Source organism: Galdieria sulphuraria (genome assembly GCF_000341285.1).
Source record: "Galdieria sulphuraria unplaced genomic scaffold scaf_6, whole genome shotgun sequence".
Lineage (NCBI taxonomy): Eukaryota > Rhodophyta > Bangiophyceae > Galdieriales > Galdieriaceae > Galdieria > Galdieria sulphuraria.
The window spans coordinates 46,723-65,811 of NW_005178469.1; the positions used below are offsets into that span (position 1 = coordinate 46,723).

The window sequence follows — 19,089 nt, forward strand, 5'->3', positions numbered from 1 at the left end:
AATTTTGAAGAATGGTTTCTCTCACGACTTTGACGCGTTATTATTCACAAAGTAAGTAGTAAGTGAACTCTTCGGTGTTTCTAGTTGAATCAATTTTGTTTAGATTCTATGAAAGAAGTTTCTGCAAAAACAGAGGAGGGGTTAAATATTACCCCCTTTCTATCTGAGCCACTCAAGGCGCTTTCTCTTTTGGAAGAGGACGCCAACCTTGAAGAAACAGGTACAAGGAAGGAACACTTATTGTTTGTTTTTTTTCACACCCATATTTTAGGAATATTGAATTCCCAGGTTAACTGTCTTCAACTCTTTGGCAGTGAAAGGGATTGTTATCGTCGAAGCTTGTGCGTCGACTCCCTTAGGAAGCCCCACTTTCAGAAAGCACAGCAGATAATCACACAAGACGACACAAAGGAACGTCTTGGCTATTTGGAGGAGTCTCAGCGTCCAAGTTCCACTTCTATACCTACTTCTATTTCCAGCATAATTCTGGAACTTGTGCCTTGGAACGACTTATCTCTCAAGGCCTTATTCAACTACTACCAGAATGAGATTAGAGAAAAGGATGTTGCTGTATGTGTGGGGTTGTTATCATTAAGGAATGATCAATCTTCTAACTGGGAAACTTGGAAGTATAGTGGCGACACTGTCACTCCTCAGTTGCCGTTATCTTTGTTTTCCAGACTAATACTAGCACTTTCGAGTCAAGAAATTAGTTCAAATGAAAGTGACAGTCATAAGAGTCGTTCTCCTTTGGATATTTTTATAGATGTTGTCCTAGAGTGTCTTCCAAGCCTTGATTGGCAACAAGTAGCTCGATGTCTTGACTTCCCTTCGTTCTATGTGAAGGACACAAAGGTGTTGGAAAATTTAGTGAATGTATACAAAAAAGCAACAGGGGTACGTACTCTATTTCTTTTATACGGTTGGGGATGGGCCTTTATCCATGTTCACAGCCAAAGGAAAAGAATCTCATAAAGTCTCAGCTGAGAGGACTTTAAATCAAGTTGAATAGACTCATGTATCCCCACCTGGACTTACAATGGGCTCTTTCTAATGTCTTTTTTTATAAAACATCTAACACCGACTTGTTCTTTCTAGGATACTTACTTTCCAGCACATATTCTCATGAAAAGATGGAACAACGTACGTGGACAATTGTCCTTCCTTGCAGCCAGTCTTTCCTGTACGTATCCCAAAGTTAACTTTTGGGATTTGAGTCCAAAAGTTGCTCCTTTTGAAAGCGTTGCCGTGAAACTCGATGAAACATATGCAATAACATGGTCTGCAGTACCTCTTATCGACACTTTATTAGAATTGGCAGAAACGGAACACTATATGGCAGTTCGGCTGATTTTCGACATTCCTCTTAAACATTGCCCAGAAGTTCTACTTTTGGCCTTGTCACAATGTGAACCTCGCTGGAGCAAGATGTACCGAGAACTCGTTCATATCCTCTTCGTCTTGTTTTTTGATAATCATCCCAACTTCATGCCTGTTGCTCGGAGATTGTATTACGTCAATGCAGACTTACTGAAATATGGCATAGTTGAAGCGTGGAAGAAGAGCCCTTCATGTCTTACCCGTATCTTAGATGTATGTCAAGACTTGAAAGTTGTACCGGAAGTGTTGCAGCATTCGAATTGTTCTCAGTTTTCGATCGATTTGGCAGTTTTAGCAGCACGAAGAGAATATTTGAATTTAGAAAAGTGGTTGACAGATGAGATGAAAGAGAACGGTCCAGAATTCTTCCAGGCTTGCATTGAGTATTTGACAAAGAAAATTCAGTCTTTTGAGGAGAAACCGGGAGCTTCCGGAATGATTTTTAACCTTGAAGCTACAGCCGCAATGTTTAAGGTTTTGCACTCTTTTGTTCATTCCATGCCGTCAGGACTTGTTGACTCTTTGAATCTTTTGTTTGCGAATTATGTTCGAATGAACCCCAGAATGGATACGACATCTAACAAAGCGTTGAATGATCTTTCTCAGTCCAAGTCAGTAAGTTCTACTGAAACTACTGGCCCAGCTTCTTCGGATGTATTTAGCTCTGATATTGAAGAAGAAACCAACTCATTCTTCAAGAAGATTTTCTCATCTAAACTTAGTGTAGATGAAGGTATTGAGCTTTTAGAAAAATACAAAGCATCAAGCGATGTACGAGAGCAGCAACTTTTTGCTTGCACTATACACAACTTGTTTGATGAGTATCGGTTTTTTCCAAACTATCCAGAGAAAGTTTTGAAGATAACAGGAGAGTTATTTGGTGCTTTGGTAGAGCGCCAACTTGTCACCGCTTTAACTTTAGGAATAGCTTTGAGATACGTTCTGGAAGCTTTGAGAAGACCAGGCAGAATGACTTTGTTTGGGTTGGCTGCTGTGAAGCGTTTCCAAAATCGTCTTTCTGAGTGGCCACAATACTGTGCCCATATTACTCATATCGCCCATTTAAAGGAGGAAGACCCTGCTTTATTTGAGTCGATACGCAAGAATGCTAAGAAAGTTAATGAGGAAGAATCCAACTTTCGTTCTGCAGTGTCGAGTCCAATAAGTGCACCTCTGAAGACAGAAGATTCTAAAGAATTTCATGAAACCAAGCCTGTCGCCTCATCTCCCAATGCTACTTTCTCCGATGCACCAGAACAGGTTATGTCTGAAATGGCTGGAATGTCTCTGAATGATAATGTTCGATCTGAGAAGATTGAAACATACGTTGGTTTTGGGACTCCTTTGAGTCTTGAAAGTGTTCTTTCATCTAGCGGATATAATACCTCCGCAGTAGCAACCCCTGAAGAGGAAATCCAAGAGAAAATACACTTTATCTTTAATAACTTATCGAGTAGCAACCTGGAAGACAAAGCCGAAGAACTTGCTCAATGTTTGGAAGCTGACTTTTTGGAATGGTTTTCGCAATATTTGGTCGTCAAGCGCGCCTGTATCGAACAAAATTTTCAAGAGTTGTATGTTGCCTTTTTAGAAAAGCTGCAGAAATTCTGGAATAAGGTCTTCCAGCTAGTATTGTCCAAATCATACGAATACGTCAGTATTCTCTTATCTTATGAAAAGATACGTTTTTCTACTTCAGATAGAACCTTGTTGAAAAATATGGGGAGCTGGATTGGTATTCTGACGCTTGCAAGGAACAAGCCGATCCTTGCAAAGGACTTGGATCTAAAAAATATTTTATTAGATGCTTACAGCAGAGGACGCTTGATAGCCGCTATTCCATTTACTGCCAAAGTGCTAGATAGTTGTAAAAAGTCAAAAATATTTCGTCCTCCTAATCCCTGGCTGATGGCAATACTTGGTCTTTTAAAGGAGCTGTACAATCTCCCTGATTTGAAGTTAAATCTGAAATTTGAAGTGGAAGTTCTGTGCAAAAATATCTCCGTTGACCTAAGAGAAGTGCATGTTTCTGATTTGCTGAAGGATAGACCTTTGCCAAGCCGTGATGGCAATCCGGACTTTTCTATCAAGCCGGCATCATTTTCATCCCCGTTTCGAGATATTCCATCGTCACACAAAGGTGTATCTGCTGTAGACGAAACTACTCCTTCTCATGTGGAATTTGACTCTTCTACAAAAGTGCCATCGAAATCCCCAGTTGTATTTGGAGATATGAAGTTAGACAAGACTGAATCTATTAAGTGGGACTCGGAAAGCTACAAGGATAAGAATATTTCTCATCTTTCTGCACCGCAAGCACTTTATATGGCAGCAACTGCACCTCCAGCAAATGCTGCAGCAGCTGCAGCTACTGCAGCAGCGGTTGCTGCGGCTGCAGAAGGTGTCACTGTTATACCCAACTTGGGAAGTTATATTGTTGTGAATTCTTCACTCTCACTTTTAAAGAACATTCCGGAGCTGAAACGTCTGCTTCCTGTTGCAGTAGATCGTGCAGTTCGTGAAATCATTCAGCCAGTAGTTGAAAGGAGCTGCCTTATTGCAAGTATTACCAGTAGAGAGTTGGTATTGAAAGATTTTGCCTTGGACAAATCGGCGGAGCATTTAAGACAGGCAGCGTACAAGATGGGACAAAGCTTGGCGAGCTGTCTAGCTTTGGTAACCTCAAAGGAGCCTCTCAGGGTTTCACTTTCCTCGCATTTGCGAAATTTATTGGTTCAAGCTGTTGGCGAAAACGAATTGATTGAACAAACTGTTCAAACGTTTTGTAATGACAATATTAATGTTGGCTGTTTTATAATTGAGAAGGCTGCGTCAGAGAGATTGTTGAGAGAAGTCGATGATAATACTGTTATTCGTGAAGCTATAGCTTTTCGAAATAAGAATCCTTCCGATGAGGATCTTTTGGACTCATTGCAAACAAACTTCGTCCTGAATCTTCCTTCCTTTCTGTATCCTCGTCCTGGTGAAATGAGTTCAGAATTTTTCTCTGTTTATGAAGACTTTGCCAAAGTTACTGTTCCTTCTCAAGAAAATTTAGTAGATTCACCTATCTTAAGGGAACCTTCACCTACTGGAAATGTAACTAGTTCGGTTCTCGGTAAGAATGATCGTAAAGATGGTTTGGAAGATGTATCAAAAGACAATCGAATGAGAATCATCTCATCTCAAGAAGCTGTCGTTGCTGTCTATCGTTGTTGCGAACTAGCTATAGATTATGTGAGGAGAAGTGGTGCCATTAATTCTGATGATTTGTCACGCGATGAAGAAGTGATGAGTCGACTTCATAAAGTTTCATCTATTCTTGAGCAAGTTTCAGACGTTGAAGATGTTTGCTTTGTTACTAGTCAGAAGTTATTCCGACAGCTGTTGGATAATTCCAATCATTCAGAAAGGGAAATAGAGATGTATCAAATTCTTTTAGAATTATTGAAGAACTATTGCCCAAAACTTAGGTCAGAAGTGTTCCTGGCTTGGCTTTCGCAAATAGAAGATTCAAAGTCATATCCCGTATTAGTCATTCAAAAATTATTGCAGCGTCGACGTCTTATTAAACCTGTTGATTACGACAAAATACTATCGCGAAAGATTGAGACTGAACAGTCAGTTGCAGTCATAGAGTTTGCTGCTAATTTACTTTTTCGTCTTATCTGTTTGGAACGAGTTTCGCTTGCAGGCGAATGGCCTGCTTCTCTGGAAATTTTTAAGCGAGTAGTGGATGCTGAAAGTAGACGTATCACTTTTTCAGAAACCGTTTGGAAGTTATTGGAGTATCTTGTTAACCTGGAAACTGGCTCGCAGTCAAATGAAGCCAAGTCTCCTTTCTCTTCCAGCCCCTTACAGTCAACTTCTCATGCATCGTCACTTCCGATACCTCTTGAGAAGGAGAATATTTCTAGAACTTTGAGTGATTGGATGACTCTTTGTCTAAGTGAGGAATCAATATCTCAAGTCAAATTGTTGGATGTCTTGCGAAACATTTGTTTTGGTTTTCGTTTAGACTCTGATGAGTCCTGCAGAGAGTTGTTCTTCCAAATTGCAACAGAACTGTCATGTGACTCTTGTCGCCGGAATCTTCTACATCGAGATGCGGCTCTAGCTGATCCTGGTAATCCTAATTCGGCCGTCGTTATCACCAAACTGTCTGGTGGTGCACCATATCAAGTGACAGACACATATGTGATGTTAGTGATGAATTTGGCAAGGAATGCGTCCTTTATTCTCTCCTCAAAGTCACAAACCATTCAGCATTTCCGAATATCTCTCTTAAATGGCTTTTTAAAGTCTGTAGTCCGCTCTGTTTTGACCGTTTGTCAGCAAACTTTGAAAACTTTGTTGAATAGTGGTAATGATGTTTATGCTCGTTTGGGTGATCCGCGACCATTTTATCGACTTTTGTCTGACCTCATTTACGAATTGGATGCAGAAAACAAAGATGCAAATGAGATCCTCCGAGGAACTGAAGGGGATTCGACCAATGTTGATCTTTCAGACTTCCAAGTGTTATCGCTCCTGACCAGTGCTTTGCATACTATTCAACCTCAAAGAGCACCATGTTTTGCTTTTTGTTGGTTAGAATTGGTTTCTTGCCGTCTCTTTATGTCCAGACTGTTATTCTTGCATTCTAATAAGGGTTGGCCATTATTTCATCGGTTACTAATTGATGCTTTGTTATTTTTAGAACCTTACTTGAAGGAAGCCTTTCTACCCAAAAGCATCAAAACATTTTTCAAAGGATTCCTTAGACTATTACTAACATTATTACATGATGTGCCAGAGTTTTTGTGTGAATATTGCTTTACTTTATGTGATTCCATTCCACCAAATTGTACTCAGCTACGCAATCTAATTTTATCAGCTTTTCCAAGAGACATGAGGTTACCTGATCCGTTTCTTCCGGATTTGAAAGTAGACACTTTACCTGAAATGAGCATTTCACCTCGTGTTGTTACCAAACTGAGTTCGTTATCCTATAAGAATATTCGTCAACTGTTGGACCATATCCTGAGTAGTCGAGCAAAGGCGGCCGATTTGATAGAGTTGCGAAATCGTCTTTTGTTATCCCGAGATGAAGCACAGGATTATGACAGTATATACAATATTTCGGCAATCAATGCCTTGGTTTTGTATGTTTGTCGACATGCAATTTCGCAATCTCAGCAAGTTCCTAGAATTATCAACATGTCACCACATATGGATGTTTTGGAGTTCTTAGCCACAGAGTTGACACCAGAAGGTCGATATTACGTTCTCAATGCCATTGCAAACCAGCTTCGATATCCTAACACTCATACACACTATTGTAGCTGTGTGCTGTTATATCTGTTTGCTGATGCGAAGAGTGAAATATTGAAAGAACAAATAACGAGAGTTTTGGTGGAGCGTCTGATTGCAAATAGACCTCATCCGTGGGGTTTATTGGTTACTTTTATAGAACTGATCAAGAATCCCCGATATCGTTTTTGGTCCTGTAGTTTTGTTCGTTGTACTCCAGAAATTGAAAAATTGTTTGATAACGTTGCCAGGACATGTATAGCTAATACTTCAGGAGGACATTGAATATTCTTAAATAAATAGTGGTTTTTTCGCTGTCCTTTGCTGACAAATAAATGCATTTGCTCTTGTGATAAGCGACGTTGTAGGAATTGATCAACGACGGCAATTGTGTGTGTAGATTGGAATCTTCCTGAAAGATGAAACGAAAGTCAGAAAATTTAGACGTAAGCACAAAGAGCAAAAAAGTAAAACTAGACTCTGATGAGTTTGAGAAGAGACTGCCCTTTTTACAACCTTTTGCTCAACGTAAGTTTAAATACTTTGCTAAAGGAGCGTGCTGAAACTTTCTTTTAATCAGCGTTGGCAGGAAAGAAACTTACCAAAAGACTTTTCAAGTTGATGGACCGTGCTTCTGAAATGAAGCTATTGAGAAGGGGGGTGAAAGAAGTTGTCAAGTCGTTGAGGAAAGGTGAAAAGGGGTACGTTTGCTTTGTCGTTGAACATGTGGATGTCTGAACTAGTGATTATAGCATATGTGTGCTAGCTGGAGACGTAACTCCATTCGACGTCATTAGTCATATTCCAGTGTTTTGTGAGGAGAATGAAGTTCTTTATTGTTATGTGATAGATAAAGCCTCTTTGGGTCTAGCAAGCAAGACAAAAAGGCCGACCAGCGTTGTTTTCATCCCAGAGGGAGTAAAGCAATCCGCAGAAAAGGAGTACAAAAAGTGTGAAAAGGAAATCATCAGCTTGGTTCCCGTGAAGACAACGTGAAACTGTTGGAAGACTGAATCTTTCATGATAACGAGATAGCATACAGGTGTACAGTTTCTAATCAGCCCTGAATAGCAGATTGCGACGCCGTCTTATGCACGTACGAACCATATGTATGTTGATGCATCAGAAGTCTTCATCTAGTCGAAATTCTTGACTCGAAGGAAGCAAAGTCAATAAAGGTTCTCCTTGTGAGGTCTGAGAGCTCGAAAATCCGTCCAAAGGTTCAAACATAGGATGGAATAAGTTATCTTCGTTATTCATTCGTCCGCACACAGAAGACTCTTTTTCTTCCTGTTTGACACGGCACTGGAGAAGAGCTTCTTTGAGTTGTTGTGCCAAACTTTGAAGACCTTTCATCAGTGGTTTATTCTTGGATGAACGAATTGAAAGCAAAATTCTCACCGAAATATTCAGCTTCTTCTAATATTTCACCTAATAAACGAATATCTTCTCCAATATGGACAGTGCCACATCTCAAGTAGTTTAGAATATGGCGGAAGCGGTCTCCGTCTCTGTCCAAAAAAACATAACCGTTTTCATCCTTTAGTACAGAGTATTTTCCAGAGAACCAAGCAGAAAGCATGGAGTCAGAATATTTCGTGAGTGTATCAACAGTTGTCTCAAAGTACTTGCCTCCCACGTTGAGTTTTACAACGGAATTTGGCATCCATTCCATTTCCAAAATGGGCAACGACATCTTTTTGAATATCTCGAAGTTGTACTGAAATAACCAAATTGCCATTCATTCCTAACCATCATGATTAGGAAAGAGCATACTGTTAATCAACTTGAATCTAGATAGATGAGGACCTTCTGTCAAGAAGAACCTTGTAACTTTGTAAAGTCTGTAATCAACTCCATTTCCTTGTTTTGATAAGATAGAATGATAGAGAATCATCCAGACTTTTGTTTCATTACTTTTACTTCACATTCTTACTTATAGTAAATAAAGATTTTTGCAAGTTGTGCACTTGACATTCTAAAAAAGAACAAATGATAAAAAGTATCGAGTCAAAAAAATATTAGATGTGAGCTCCATGAGAAATGAAAGTTTGATAATTGTTTTTGTCTTGATAGAATCCGAGAAGGAAACGATGTTGATAATTGTCTTTTATGGCCAATTCGAAAAGTTTTGAACAGCCGCTATATATATATATATAACTGAGCAAGAGTATATCATAAATTGGCTTTCCCTATTCCTCTCAGCGACAGGCACTTGAACCCATTATTTCAAGTGCAGTGGCCACCAATTCGAAAAGTATCCTCCTCATCATCAATATTCAACTCCCACTAGAGTCAAGTGTACTCTGATATTTGCAATCTATCTTGAAAACAACCAGCTGTAATTTCATACTGGTCCCTCTTCAGACACTAAGTGACGATACCATCTGCTGCTACTCAGAAGTTTGACAGTGGTTATCAATTTCCATTCCACCAAAGAACAAAAAAGCACAACTGGAAACGAAACAGCCATTGTTGTGTATTGGAGACACAAAAGTTATTAGCATAATGGTCATTGGCCAACTGAAGGCATAATCATTCTTGCTTTTCTATGAAGGCATTAGCTTCGTCGACAGTTCATATGCTCCAAAGACACGAATTCCAGGAAACAATAAATGAGGATGTTGTCTTTTTTGAAATAGTTGAACTCACAAACTCGTTCTATGTGTGGATGGGAACCGAAACAAGTCTTATGAAGAGCCTCACAGCTGCGTTTCCTGTTCAAAGTGTTCCACTTCACGTAACCAGCACAAAACTTTTTGGACCCAATGACGTTTCAGAACAACTAGCAGAACGACTAGGTATTTTATTTTCTTTCAAAAGTATGTTATTCATTCTTAGTTTAACAATAGCTTTGAAGTACCGATGTCCCTTTTTCATTAGTATTGGATTGGACGCTCAAGCAACAGAAGCTTTCCATCTGATAGAGAAAAAGTTATTTGAACTTTTAGATTCGATTAGAGCCGATAACAGGGTTGGAAAAGAGTAAAATCGTTCTGTTAGTCTCTACACTTGGTTATTTGAAGGGACTGTGTACGTATGAAAGAAAGTATTTCAAATGGAGTGGAAATAGGGAGTAGGTGAGGATCATTTGTAATAGAGCTGTGATCGAAAACTTTCACTTAAGACTTGTGCGTTATGTTCTTGAGTCGTTAATTGTTTCTAAAGGGATTTCTATTTTAGTATTCTTTCCAACTACTGAATGATACTACAGAATAAATACTTTGAAGAGTCAAAATCATTCTATTTTAGGAAAATTGGTTATTCATTTGTCACAATGTCGGATGACAGCCAGAGTAGACGTAACCTTGTTTTTCAAAGTGAAGAAGAGAGGAAGGCGGTTCAAAGAAAAATTTTGGCTGAGAAGTTTGGTTTGAAGATTGAAAGTGACGAGGAAGATATCGCCGTCACAATTACCCCAGAGACTACTGGAGACCACGTTGCAACGAGTGAAAGTTTGATACAAACACAAAGAACTGATATTTCTCAAGTCACTCCCAGTCGTCTTCCAACTTTTGATGAAATGTTCTCTGAGAAAAGCACCGATGTGTCTTTGAAACAACAAGACACCGCCACTACTCCTTCAACATGTGAGTGGAGTCCCCTAAAGATGATGAACGTGGAATACGAAGATGCAGTTCTTAATGTGACTCGCAAAGATCTTGCTCCAGTTGGCAGATATATTCCTAAGCGTGATGGCGTTTTTTTCTACGATAATCTTCAGAGTTCAACTGACGACCTTAGTGAAACTGAAGGGGACCTTAGAGTGACGCCCATCACAGTATACAATTCAGTGGCCAATGATTACAACGGTAGAAGAATAGCCGTTAATAGCCACCTTATTACATATGCAGTGAAGAATCATATTCGTGTACTGTCCCGTTTTACAGCTTCCAAGGAACTGCTAAAGGGACATAACGATGAAGTGATTGATTTAGAATTTGCAAGATTTGATGAGCGTTATTCTACTTTGAACAATGATATTTTTGTCCTGGTATCCTCAGGAAAGGAAGGTTGTGTGTTTGTTTGGTTCCTTGAGGTAGATAACGAGAATGCTTTTCATTGTGTGGGTCATTTGAGGTTTGACCATCCGCAACGAGAAGAAGGGAATTTTTTTCGTCGTATTGCTTTCCATGGTGACGAAAAATATTGCAAAATTGCAGTAGCAGACGCAAAGACTCCAAAAATCTTTGTTATTATCACATGTAATATTACAAAGAGGTTACAAAACGAACCTGCAGCTTTTACAGCTGTACATGAAGAAGAAGAGCCTATCGTTTGTCTACAAGAAAGAATTTCAAGCTCAGAAACTAGTCATATGAACGATTTGATATTCAAAGATGCAGATCATTTGCTATCAGCAGGTATGGATGGAATTCTGTATCTTTGGTGTCTCTCAACGAGAACTTTGCTGCTAAAATATGCACATTCGACTGTTTTGGAACCAATATCTTGTATTTCTTTACTACGGAGCTCAGTTGTTCATGATATGATCGTCGTTATTCGTTCCTCTGGTCATCATATCGAACTGTTTGAGCTTCGAACTCCTGATAGTGAATGGAATGACTGGAGCTTTGTTCTTTCACAAAAAATTACTTTGGAAAATGTTACGAATGACGATGTTTCGGTATCATGTTGTATTGATGACCAAAATGAATTTTTAGTGTTCACAAACAGTGCATCGAAGCAAATGATTGCTTTACATTTTAGTTGTGAAGAGAAAATTTACGCAGATTTTATTTCTCGTTTTCAAGTTCGCTATCCAATCTTGTCATTCTGTGTGACAAGATGTGGTCGCAAGATACGTTATGTCAATGAAGATGAGAGCTGGGAAGGTTCTGAGATAAACTTGATCGAGGAGATTGGGATTTGGTGTGTACAACCAAAGTCAATTCAATATTTGCATCTTTATGCAGATAAATGCAGACCGTCATCCAAATCCTTAGAGACTGAAATACTCGATCAGTCATTCTCACTATCACCTCATGGAACTGAGGAAGCAGCCATATCGCCCAACCAAACAGACATCGAAACATTTGAAAGCTCTAAAGAGGCCAGTCAATCGGCCTGGAATACTTTGCATTCATCTGAAGCTGACAAAGAGACGAATGCTGGATTGGATGAAAGAAGTAATGTAAACGTCGACCCCTTAAATACGTTCAAGTCCAAATCTGACAATACAGCAACTGCGGCATTTCCAAGAAGGAAATCGACTAGTTCAGGTATACGTATATTGTCCAAAAAGGAAGCTGCTGCCTCACAGTTCGGAAATACCAAACAAAGTCATCCTGTAACTATTTTGAAGAAACCTAGTACAGTTTCTCAAATCAGAAAGGAGACTGGTTCTTCAAATAGGGCAGATGTATATAACGCTGCAAGTCAACAGCCGTCACAAGTTTCAATAGAGACTTCTGGCATTAACCAAACCGCATCATCTGATCCTGGTTTTCAAAGAAACAATACTTCTTCAGACGCTTTTCATAAGTTTAAGCAACAAGTTTTAGAAGAAGTGGAACTTTCTTCGCGAAGGAGTTTCGAAGCAATTGCTCAGCAGCTAGAAAATGAAAGAGTACAAAGAGAAAAATTGGAAAGGGAAAAGTTAGAAAAGCTACTTGGAGCAGTCTCGGATACCGTCAATCATCGTTTAGAACAATTTGTGAACAGCGCCTTGGAGAAGGAAATAGAACAGACAGTGGTTCCGAGGCTAAGTGAAACCGTAGCGGAAACTTTTCAAAAGTGGACTAGGAGTGATAATGTGGAACAGCTTTTGAGTCAACTGCTTGAGGCTCAATTCGGAAATACACTCGATTCTGTTGTAAGAAAATCATGTGAAGAATTGTTTGAGTCTCGCTTGGTTCCAGCCTTTGAAGCAGCTTGTCGAGAAATGCTGAATCAAGTGGATTCTGCAGTAGTCGAAGGTTTTCAACGTCAAGTCGAGTTTCTTTTGAAGAGAGATTTTTTCGACCCTATAAGTGGCATGCAAGAGAAGATATCTTCCATTTTAGAGAACTTAAAGGTCCAGAGTGCTGAATCCAAAGAATTTTCTTCATACAACACACGAGATGAAACACAAACTACTCTCGTATCAAAGGAAGTTTTGCAAACTCAAATGTCGGAATTATTAGGACAAGAGAATTATGAAGGAGCATTCCTTTTAGCTCTTGGTGCAAGCAATTTGGACATCGTGGAATGGCTTTGCGAAAAGTTAGACTGCCATGCCCTGTTTCAAGCTGATGAGCCTCCACTTTCACAAGTAACATTACTTTCGCTCATTCAGCAGTTGGGTTTTGACCTTCAAAGACAAACCGAATTGAAAATAGAGTGGTTGAAAGAAGCTGTTATGTTGTTGGAACCTTTGGATGAAATGATTCAAGACTATCTTCCGGATATACTCTCTATGTTGGTGCAGAACTTGCAAAATCTACTAGAAAATGGTATTCGTAACTCTCAACAGTCTCTTTCAACTCATTTGCAACGTAACATCAAAGTACTGCTTCACATATGTCGTTCGTTCGAGAAGAATTCTTAATTGATTGGACAAAAGTTCACTCAACTGCCTATGCAGTTTGATGCTTTCAAAGAATATGATAACAAAGAGTAAATTAGACAGGCTTTTTGAGTTACTAGAACAGGGAGCAAGTTCTTCTATAAGAGGAATTGCTGCTGAACAAATAGGTCACGTAAGAGAGCGAGAGAGAGTTTGTGACAGTTGTAAACATCCTTAACTTTTTGTTCTAGTTGGCTGCTCAACACCCTTCTCAAACAGAACAAATTATAAATAGAATTACAGAAATAGTATTGTACAAGAAATCTTGGTCTTCCCGGGTTTCTGCAGCATATGCTTTAGGTATCATAGCTAGCCAGTCACCTAAAAAGTCCAAGAGCGTCGTCTTGGAACCTTTCCCGTCGTCCACTGAGTTAGGGCATAGGAAAAGAAAGTGGAAACAAGATACTGCTTCTAGTTTTCTTCGACTTGAAGATTTGAATATGAACGATATAGTAAGGAAGGGTGGTAGATTGTTGGGTTCTTCTGGGGAAGAGTTGGCTTCTACAAATAATGAAGATGCAGAACAGCAATTTAAGAGAATTCATTCTATATTAGGCGACTATCATCTTTCGGAAAACATTGTTTCGAATGAAGATTTTCAAGGAGAGACGGAACCCGTCTCTAGTTGGAAACCCAAGTTGAACGTATTTGACAAAGAGGGACTCATTAATAACGATAACTCAACACAAGGCACAAAGGAAGAAGCTCCTATTGTTATGTTAGAAGATTCCGGTTCTGTCCCTGAATGGATTTTTTGTCAATGTTTTAGCAAGTTAAGAAATAATATGTTTTCACTGGATTGGGAAGTTCGTCACGGCGCTGCTACTGGTCTTCGTGAGCTATTAAAGTATCAGGCAACAGAAGCCTGTTTAGATGTCTTTTATTCTTTAGAAGCCAATAGAATACTCTTAGAGGATATTGCTTGTCGTCTACTGATTCTTTTAGCAGTGGACAGGTACATGTTGCCAAACAATTGTATTTGCATATCGTTTATACTCACTTTGTCTGCAAGATTTTGTGACTTTAGTGGTACAGTAACTGTGGCTCCAGTTCGAGAAGCAGCTTCGATGGCATTGGCAACAGTGGCATTGCACTTGGATATTGATCGTGTAGAACAGATTGGTCTATATATCAACATTTTAGCTCATTCAGATAGTTGGGAGGCAAGTCATTGTTGGTTGTCAAGTGAATGAGTTCTTATTTCTGTTTAGGTTGTTCATGCCGCATACATCAGTATGCAGTATATTTTTGCTGCCTTAAGTTCATCTTCTTCTATTGTCATTTCCTTATTGAAATACTCTTTTGATGATATCACGAGAGGTTTATTATCTGAAGATCATGATATTTGTGCAGCTGCAGCAAGATGTTTGTTTCCAGTCGTCGATATCATTGCGAGAGATTCCACCGAAAGCTCTATACCGTTTGAGAAGCTTTGTGATTCTTTGTGGCAAGTAATTTCTTCTTGTGATGAGGATAACTCTGGTGTATGTGATTGTTTGGAGTTAATTTGCCGACTATACAAATGTGTGTTACAGAGAAATATGGAAAATGCAAATTCATGGTTTTCCAATCATGTATATCAAGTATTTCCGTTTATGTTACACAATAATCCTTTTATACGAGAGGCTTCTCGAATATTGGTGACTGAAATACTTGAGAATAATAAGAACTTGGGTAATCAACCCTTGTTTACTATTCAACAATGTCGACAATGGATCTCTATTCTGGTTGCTTTATTATTTATAGAGAAAGATGATTGTTTTGTTGAAACCATCTTAAATAAGCTCGGAGATGTTCTACATTGGTATGATGAGACAGATCTCTTTTCCAGCAATATATTATCTCGGATACTTGAACTTTGTTTTCAACGATCGTTCAAGAATAGCCTTGATGTCATTTCGACACTTTTGAGAGAAGAAGATATTTTGACATTTTCTGGGTTTCAGGAGGTTGTTTCTGAAATTGCTGATACTGAAAGACGTTATGGTGATAGAGAAGGAAGATTTCTACGTTTTCAACAAAATGTTTGTAGAATGATTGCCATTTTGTTTTTAGAACGAAAAGAACAGTCAAAGATTCTTTGTGTAAGAAAATTATCGCGTGATCAAGCTTTAGATTTTCTAAATGTTCGAATAGGAAACATTGAAGAGTTATCTGCATTCTTCTTCTGTGTTTAGTTTGACCGCAGCTTGTCACATTATCAGATATTGGTATCCTCAAGCAGTTGATTCTTCTCATCGGGAAGAAGTCATGAAGATTCTTTTTTCAAAGTTGGAACAATTCGAACAAAACTCTTCAGATGATGTTCATTTTGATGAAGAGGCCGCCAATAGTTATCAGCTGTTTAATGATATCTTAAGTATCGAGAAACATCTTTCTTCTGGGAAGAAATCGAAACAGAAATACAGCAATACGATTTTAGATGGTTCACTAATTCAATTATGTGAAAAAGGCATTCAAGGTTGTGAACAGGGAGACTATTTTCAAGTTTCTTGTCTTTTATCTGAAATAAGTGGCAATTATATGCCGTATTTGCAGGAGTTGAGTGCACGTGATACTTGGAAAGGTAGCAAAAGCAGCCATACTGATAAGGATAGTGTTTTACATGCTGTCATTTGGAGAGTAGTGAACTATTTGACTAGTTACAAATCTCGTCGTACTGAATTTATTTTACAGTCCCAAATTGTCATAGTTTGTTCTATCATTCTCTCTCAAAATATTGCTCGACAAGATGAAAACGACAATTGTGTTCCTCGTGAAGAAGAAATCAAACTACCGAACAAGTTAACTCCTTATTTATTAGCAATGATGAATGGATTGAGATATTCATCTTGTATTTATTTGCAGCAACTTTCTGCTTCTACTTTAGCATTCACATGCCAGCTCTTGGTGAAGAAAGATAAAATGAAGGCAATTGCGAAGATTGTTGAAAACCTGTTCAACTATCTTATAGATGCCTTGAAGATTGAGTCAGAAGATTGGCAGTGTTCTCAAATGGACGGTGTGTTGCTTGCCTGGAAGGAAATCTGTAGAGCATTTGGCTGCAAACTACTCGTATCACTACCAAAAGTGAATGAACTTTGTGTGCAAGTTTTAGAAAACCTCCCTGATACCCTGGAGAATACGCCGACCCAAGTAGCAAATGCTTTGTCCTTTCTGAAATATACTTTCAAATGGTGGCACTCATCACTCTTCAAGCATTGTAACGATGCAGTCCAGAAACTAACTTTATTTTGTGGCCTACAATATCATGTTACAGACTTTGATATTCTCAATGTCGCAACAGATGCATTATCAGAAATGATATTTTGTTTTCACGACTTTCTTATTCATGTTGTGAGACATTTATTGCCCATTTTGGATAGCAATCATAAGATGGAACGTAGCGAAGAAAGTATCTTGTATGCTTTGAGGGCTGTTCATAAGGTTGTGTTGAAATTAGGGAATGAAATGATTCCATACGTTTCCTTATTTTTGATGCCGTTGGTTAGTAGAATGACGCATCAAAATACCGAAATTCGGGTTATAGCATCAGAAACTTTCGGTCTGTTGTTACGTTTGCTACCGTTAGAAGATAATACAGTGAAACTTGCAGAAAGTGAAAAGTGGCTGGATGACCCTGAGTGGCAGTTGCAAAGAGAAAATGCCAAATCATTTATACATCAGTTATTAGGATGGAAAGCTAGGGAACCTTACAACTTGCCCGTGCAATTGGAAGGAAACATTCAGTTGAGAGAGTATCAAAGACAAGGATTGGAGTGGTTAGCTTTTCTGAAGAGATATGGACTTCATGGTTTACTTTGCGATGACATGGGATTAGGGAAGACTTTGATGACTTTGTGTATAATCGTTGGCGATACTGTGGAATGGAAGAATTATGGATTTCAAAAGCATTCTCTTGTTATTGCACCTTCTTCAGTTACAGCACATTGGTTTCAAGAGGCCAAGAGGTTCTTCGGTTCTTCCTTATCCAATGTAATATTATATGCAGACTCCGCAAAGAAGAGAAAGAAACGGCTGGCGAGCTTTGAGTCATCACCTTTAATCATTACTTCCTATGAAATAGTAAGCTATATGCATAATTACTGTTTTAACCTAGTGCTTACCCGTAGAAGATTCGTAGTGACATTGAATCTTTTCAAAGTTATGCATGGAACTACTTGGTTTTGGATGAAGGACATGTGATTCGGAATCATCATTCTAAGACAGCGCTCGCGATAAAAAGTCTCTTAGCAGAACATAGACTTATTTTGTCAGGTACTCCAGTACAAAATTCGGTCAAGGACTTGTGGTCGCTCTTTGATTTTTTGACTCCTGGTTTCTTGGGAGACGAGGCTTCATTTCAAGAACGCTTTGTTCGACCCATATTGAGGGGTAAACTTTTGTCATCTGAACAGAAAGACCGTGAACAAGCAGATGTCCTGTTGGAAACTTTACATCGACAAGTTCTTCCTTTCATACTACGCAGAATGAAAAGTGATGTTTTGGCTGAATTACCTCCGAAGATAATTCAGAACTTGTCCTTTGAAATGAATTCTTTGCAAGCAAAGTTGTACAATGCGGTCAGTGGATTTCTGGCAACTACTGCAAAGGAGCAGTTAGTACATGATAAGAGTCCTTCGCTTCATATCTTCTCAGCGTTGCGTTGCCTTCAACAGATTTGTACACATCCCGTGTTACTATTGGATAGCGGAAAGGACTGGATAGAGAATGTCTCAGGAAAATTAGCTATCGATGTAAATAGTTGTTATCACTGGAAAAGTAGCTCAAAATTCCAATGTTTGTATGATTTATTTGCTGACTTGGGTTTGATATTACATGAAGAAGAAGTTGCTCAGAAGGAGTTGAAAGAAGAACCTGAGGAAACGGACTGGGATATGAATGAACAAGATACTGGACATAGAGTATTGCTTTTTGCTCAGAATAGAAGAACGTTGGATATAGTTGAGAAGTTTCTGTTTATGGAAGGACCATTTCGACATCTTTCTTATTTAAGGTTGGAAGGCACAGTAAGCCCGATGCATCGACAAGCCATTGTTACTCGTTTCAATTCAGATCCTTCCATCTCTTGTATGCTTCTCACCACGCAAATTGGAGGTCTGGGTCTTAATTTGACTGGAGCAGATACCGTTGTATTTATTGAACAGGATTGGAATCCAGTGAAGGATATGCAAGCTATGGATAGAGCACATCGTATTGGTCAGACAAGAACGGTATTTTGTTCCTATGAAAGATAGAAATTTGTTTCTTTTCTAACAGAGCGCTTTTTAGGTGAATGTATTTAAGCTAGTTACCAAAGGAACTTTGGAAGAGAAAATTATGAAACTGCAAGAAATGAAAACTGCTGTGGCAGAATCCATTGTGAATAGAGATAACTCCAGTCTACAAGATTTGGATACTTCTCAACTACTTGAATTATTTCAGTTTGACTCTTCTGGTCAACAAGATGCTATGGAAGCCAAGAATGATATGGAATCATATCATTCTTATTTGAAAACTGGAAGCACTTTGGAGTCTGTTCTCAAAACACTTCCAGACTTGTGGGAAGAGGAGCAGTACACTTCGGAGTTTAACTGGAATATGTTTGTACAGAGTTTTCAAAGTGGTCAAAAGGATACTAATGACTGAGTATATATGTTTCATATACACAATTTTTCTGGAAAATGCGAGCTTTATGCAAGTTTCTTGCTTTTTTTTGATAATTCGGAAAAGCTTGTTTTTTTCTGCATGTTGCAAGAGGTTCTTCCCACTAATGACCACGTCTTTAGGAAGACTATGAATTTCCTGCTTTTACTACAACCTAAGCCTTGTTTGAACAAGAATAAAAGAAATACTTTTTCGTTTCCAAAAGAAGAAAGGCGCAGCTGATG

General features: G+C 38.7%; 6 protein-coding genes across 6 annotated transcripts; 5 read left to right on the plus strand and 1 right to left on the minus strand.

Annotated features, from left to right (window-relative positions):
• The first annotated feature begins 8 nt into the window (after positions 1-8).
• On the plus strand, positions 9-7,023 carry Gasu_10450 (CCR4-NOT transcription complex subunit 1). The gene is made up of 4 exons (XM_005708125.1): positions 9-51; positions 104-220; positions 272-897; positions 1,099-7,023. The coding sequence occupies exons 1-4, from the start codon at positions 12-14 to the stop codon at positions 6,955-6,957; spliced, it is 6,642 nt and encodes a 2,213-aa protein (XP_005708182.1). The 5' UTR covers positions 9-11; the 3' UTR covers positions 6,958-7,023.
• A 5-nt stretch (positions 7,024-7,028) lies between these two features.
• Gasu_10460 (H/ACA ribonucleoprotein complex subunit 2) lies at positions 7,029-7,689 on the plus strand. The gene is made up of 3 exons (XM_005708126.1): positions 7,029-7,200; positions 7,253-7,373; positions 7,425-7,689. The coding sequence occupies exons 1-3, from the start codon at positions 7,092-7,094 to the stop codon at positions 7,666-7,668; spliced, it is 474 nt and encodes a 157-aa protein (XP_005708183.1). The 5' UTR covers positions 7,029-7,091; the 3' UTR covers positions 7,669-7,689.
• Positions 7,690-7,693: 4 nt separating this feature from the next.
• Positions 7,694-8,368, minus strand: Gasu_10470 (potassium channel tetramerization domain-like protein). Its single transcript, XM_005708127.1, has 2 exons — positions 8,074-8,368; positions 7,694-8,021 (listed from the first exon to the last, which is right to left on the minus strand). The coding sequence occupies exons 1-2, from the start codon at positions 8,345-8,347 to the stop codon at positions 7,795-7,797; spliced, it is 501 nt and encodes a 166-aa protein (XP_005708184.1). The 5' UTR covers positions 8,348-8,368; the 3' UTR covers positions 7,694-7,794.
• A 770-nt stretch (positions 8,369-9,138) lies between these two features.
• Positions 9,139-9,736, plus strand: Gasu_10480 (uncharacterized protein). Its single transcript, XM_005708128.1, has 2 exons — positions 9,139-9,473; positions 9,525-9,736. Exons 1-2 carry the CDS (start codon positions 9,224-9,226, stop codon positions 9,659-9,661), a joined length of 387 nt encoding a protein of 128 aa, XP_005708185.1. The 5' UTR covers positions 9,139-9,223; the 3' UTR covers positions 9,662-9,736.
• Positions 9,737-9,738: 2 nt separating this feature from the next.
• Positions 9,739-13,229, plus strand: Gasu_10490 (enhancer of mRNA-decapping protein 4). The gene has a single exon (XM_005708129.1). The coding sequence runs from the start codon at positions 9,875-9,877 to the stop codon at positions 13,199-13,201; it is 3,327 nt and encodes a 1,108-aa protein (XP_005708186.1). The 5' UTR covers positions 9,739-9,874; the 3' UTR covers positions 13,202-13,229.
• Positions 13,230-13,238: 9 nt separating this feature from the next.
• On the plus strand, positions 13,239-19,065 carry Gasu_10500 (chromatin remodeling complex / DNA-dep ATPase). The gene is made up of 6 exons (XM_005708130.1): positions 13,239-13,352; positions 13,411-14,396; positions 14,454-15,303; positions 15,356-17,284; positions 17,332-18,432; positions 18,491-19,065. Exons 1-6 carry the CDS (start codon positions 13,242-13,244, stop codon positions 18,845-18,847), a joined length of 5,334 nt encoding a protein of 1,777 aa, XP_005708187.1. The 5' UTR covers positions 13,239-13,241; the 3' UTR covers positions 18,848-19,065.
• The last annotated feature ends 24 nt before the right edge of the window (positions 19,066-19,089 follow it).

Excerpts from the sequence above, each read along its gene's own strand:
- Gasu_10470 (XM_005708127.1), bottom strand. The coding sequence starts at position 8,347 with ATGGAATGGATGCCAAATTCCGTTGTAAAACTCAACGTGGGAGGCAAG. Across the intron at positions 8,022-8,073 it reads AGAAGAAGCTGAATATTTCG|GTCTTCAAAGTTTGGCACAA; the intron begins GTGAGAATTTTG and ends CACTGATGAAAG.
- Gasu_10460 (XM_005708126.1), top strand. The coding sequence starts at position 7,092 with ATGAAACGAAAGTCAGAAAATTTAGACGTAAGCACAAAGAGCAAAAAA. Across the intron at positions 7,201-7,252 it reads TTTACAACCTTTTGCTCAAC|CGTTGGCAGGAAAGAAACTT; the intron begins GTAAGTTTAAAT and ends TCTTTTAATCAG. Across the intron at positions 7,374-7,424 it reads TTGAGGAAAGGTGAAAAGGG|CATATGTGTGCTAGCTGGAG; the intron begins GTACGTTTGCTT and ends TAGTGATTATAG.
- Gasu_10450 (XM_005708125.1), top strand. The coding sequence starts at position 12 with ATGGTTTCTCTCACGACTTTGACGCGTTATTATTCACAAA. Across the intron at positions 52-103 it reads GACGCGTTATTATTCACAAA|ATTCTATGAAAGAAGTTTCT; the intron begins GTAAGTAGTAAG and ends AATTTTGTTTAG. Across the intron at positions 898-1,098 it reads TATACAAAAAAGCAACAGGG|GATACTTACTTTCCAGCACA; the intron begins GTACGTACTCTA and ends TGTTCTTTCTAG.
- Gasu_10500 (XM_005708130.1), top strand. The coding sequence starts at position 13,242 with ATGCTTTCAAAGAATATGATAACAAAGAGTAAATTAGACAGGCTTTTT. Across the intron at positions 15,304-15,355 it reads AACAGTCAAAGATTCTTTGT|GAAACATTGAAGAGTTATCT; the intron begins GTAAGAAAATTA and ends ATGTTCGAATAG. Across the intron at positions 18,433-18,490 it reads GTATTGGTCAGACAAGAACG|GTGAATGTATTTAAGCTAGT; the intron begins GTATTTTGTTCC and ends AGCGCTTTTTAG.
- Gasu_10480 (XM_005708128.1), top strand. The coding sequence starts at position 9,224 with ATGAAGGCATTAGCTTCGTCGACAGTTCATATGCTCCAAAGACACGAA. Across the intron at positions 9,474-9,524 it reads ACAACTAGCAGAACGACTAG|CTTTGAAGTACCGATGTCCC; the intron begins GTATTTTATTTT and ends GTTTAACAATAG.
- Gasu_10490 (XM_005708129.1), top strand. The coding sequence starts at position 9,875 with ATGATACTACAGAATAAATACTTTGAAGAGTCAAAATCATTCTATTTT.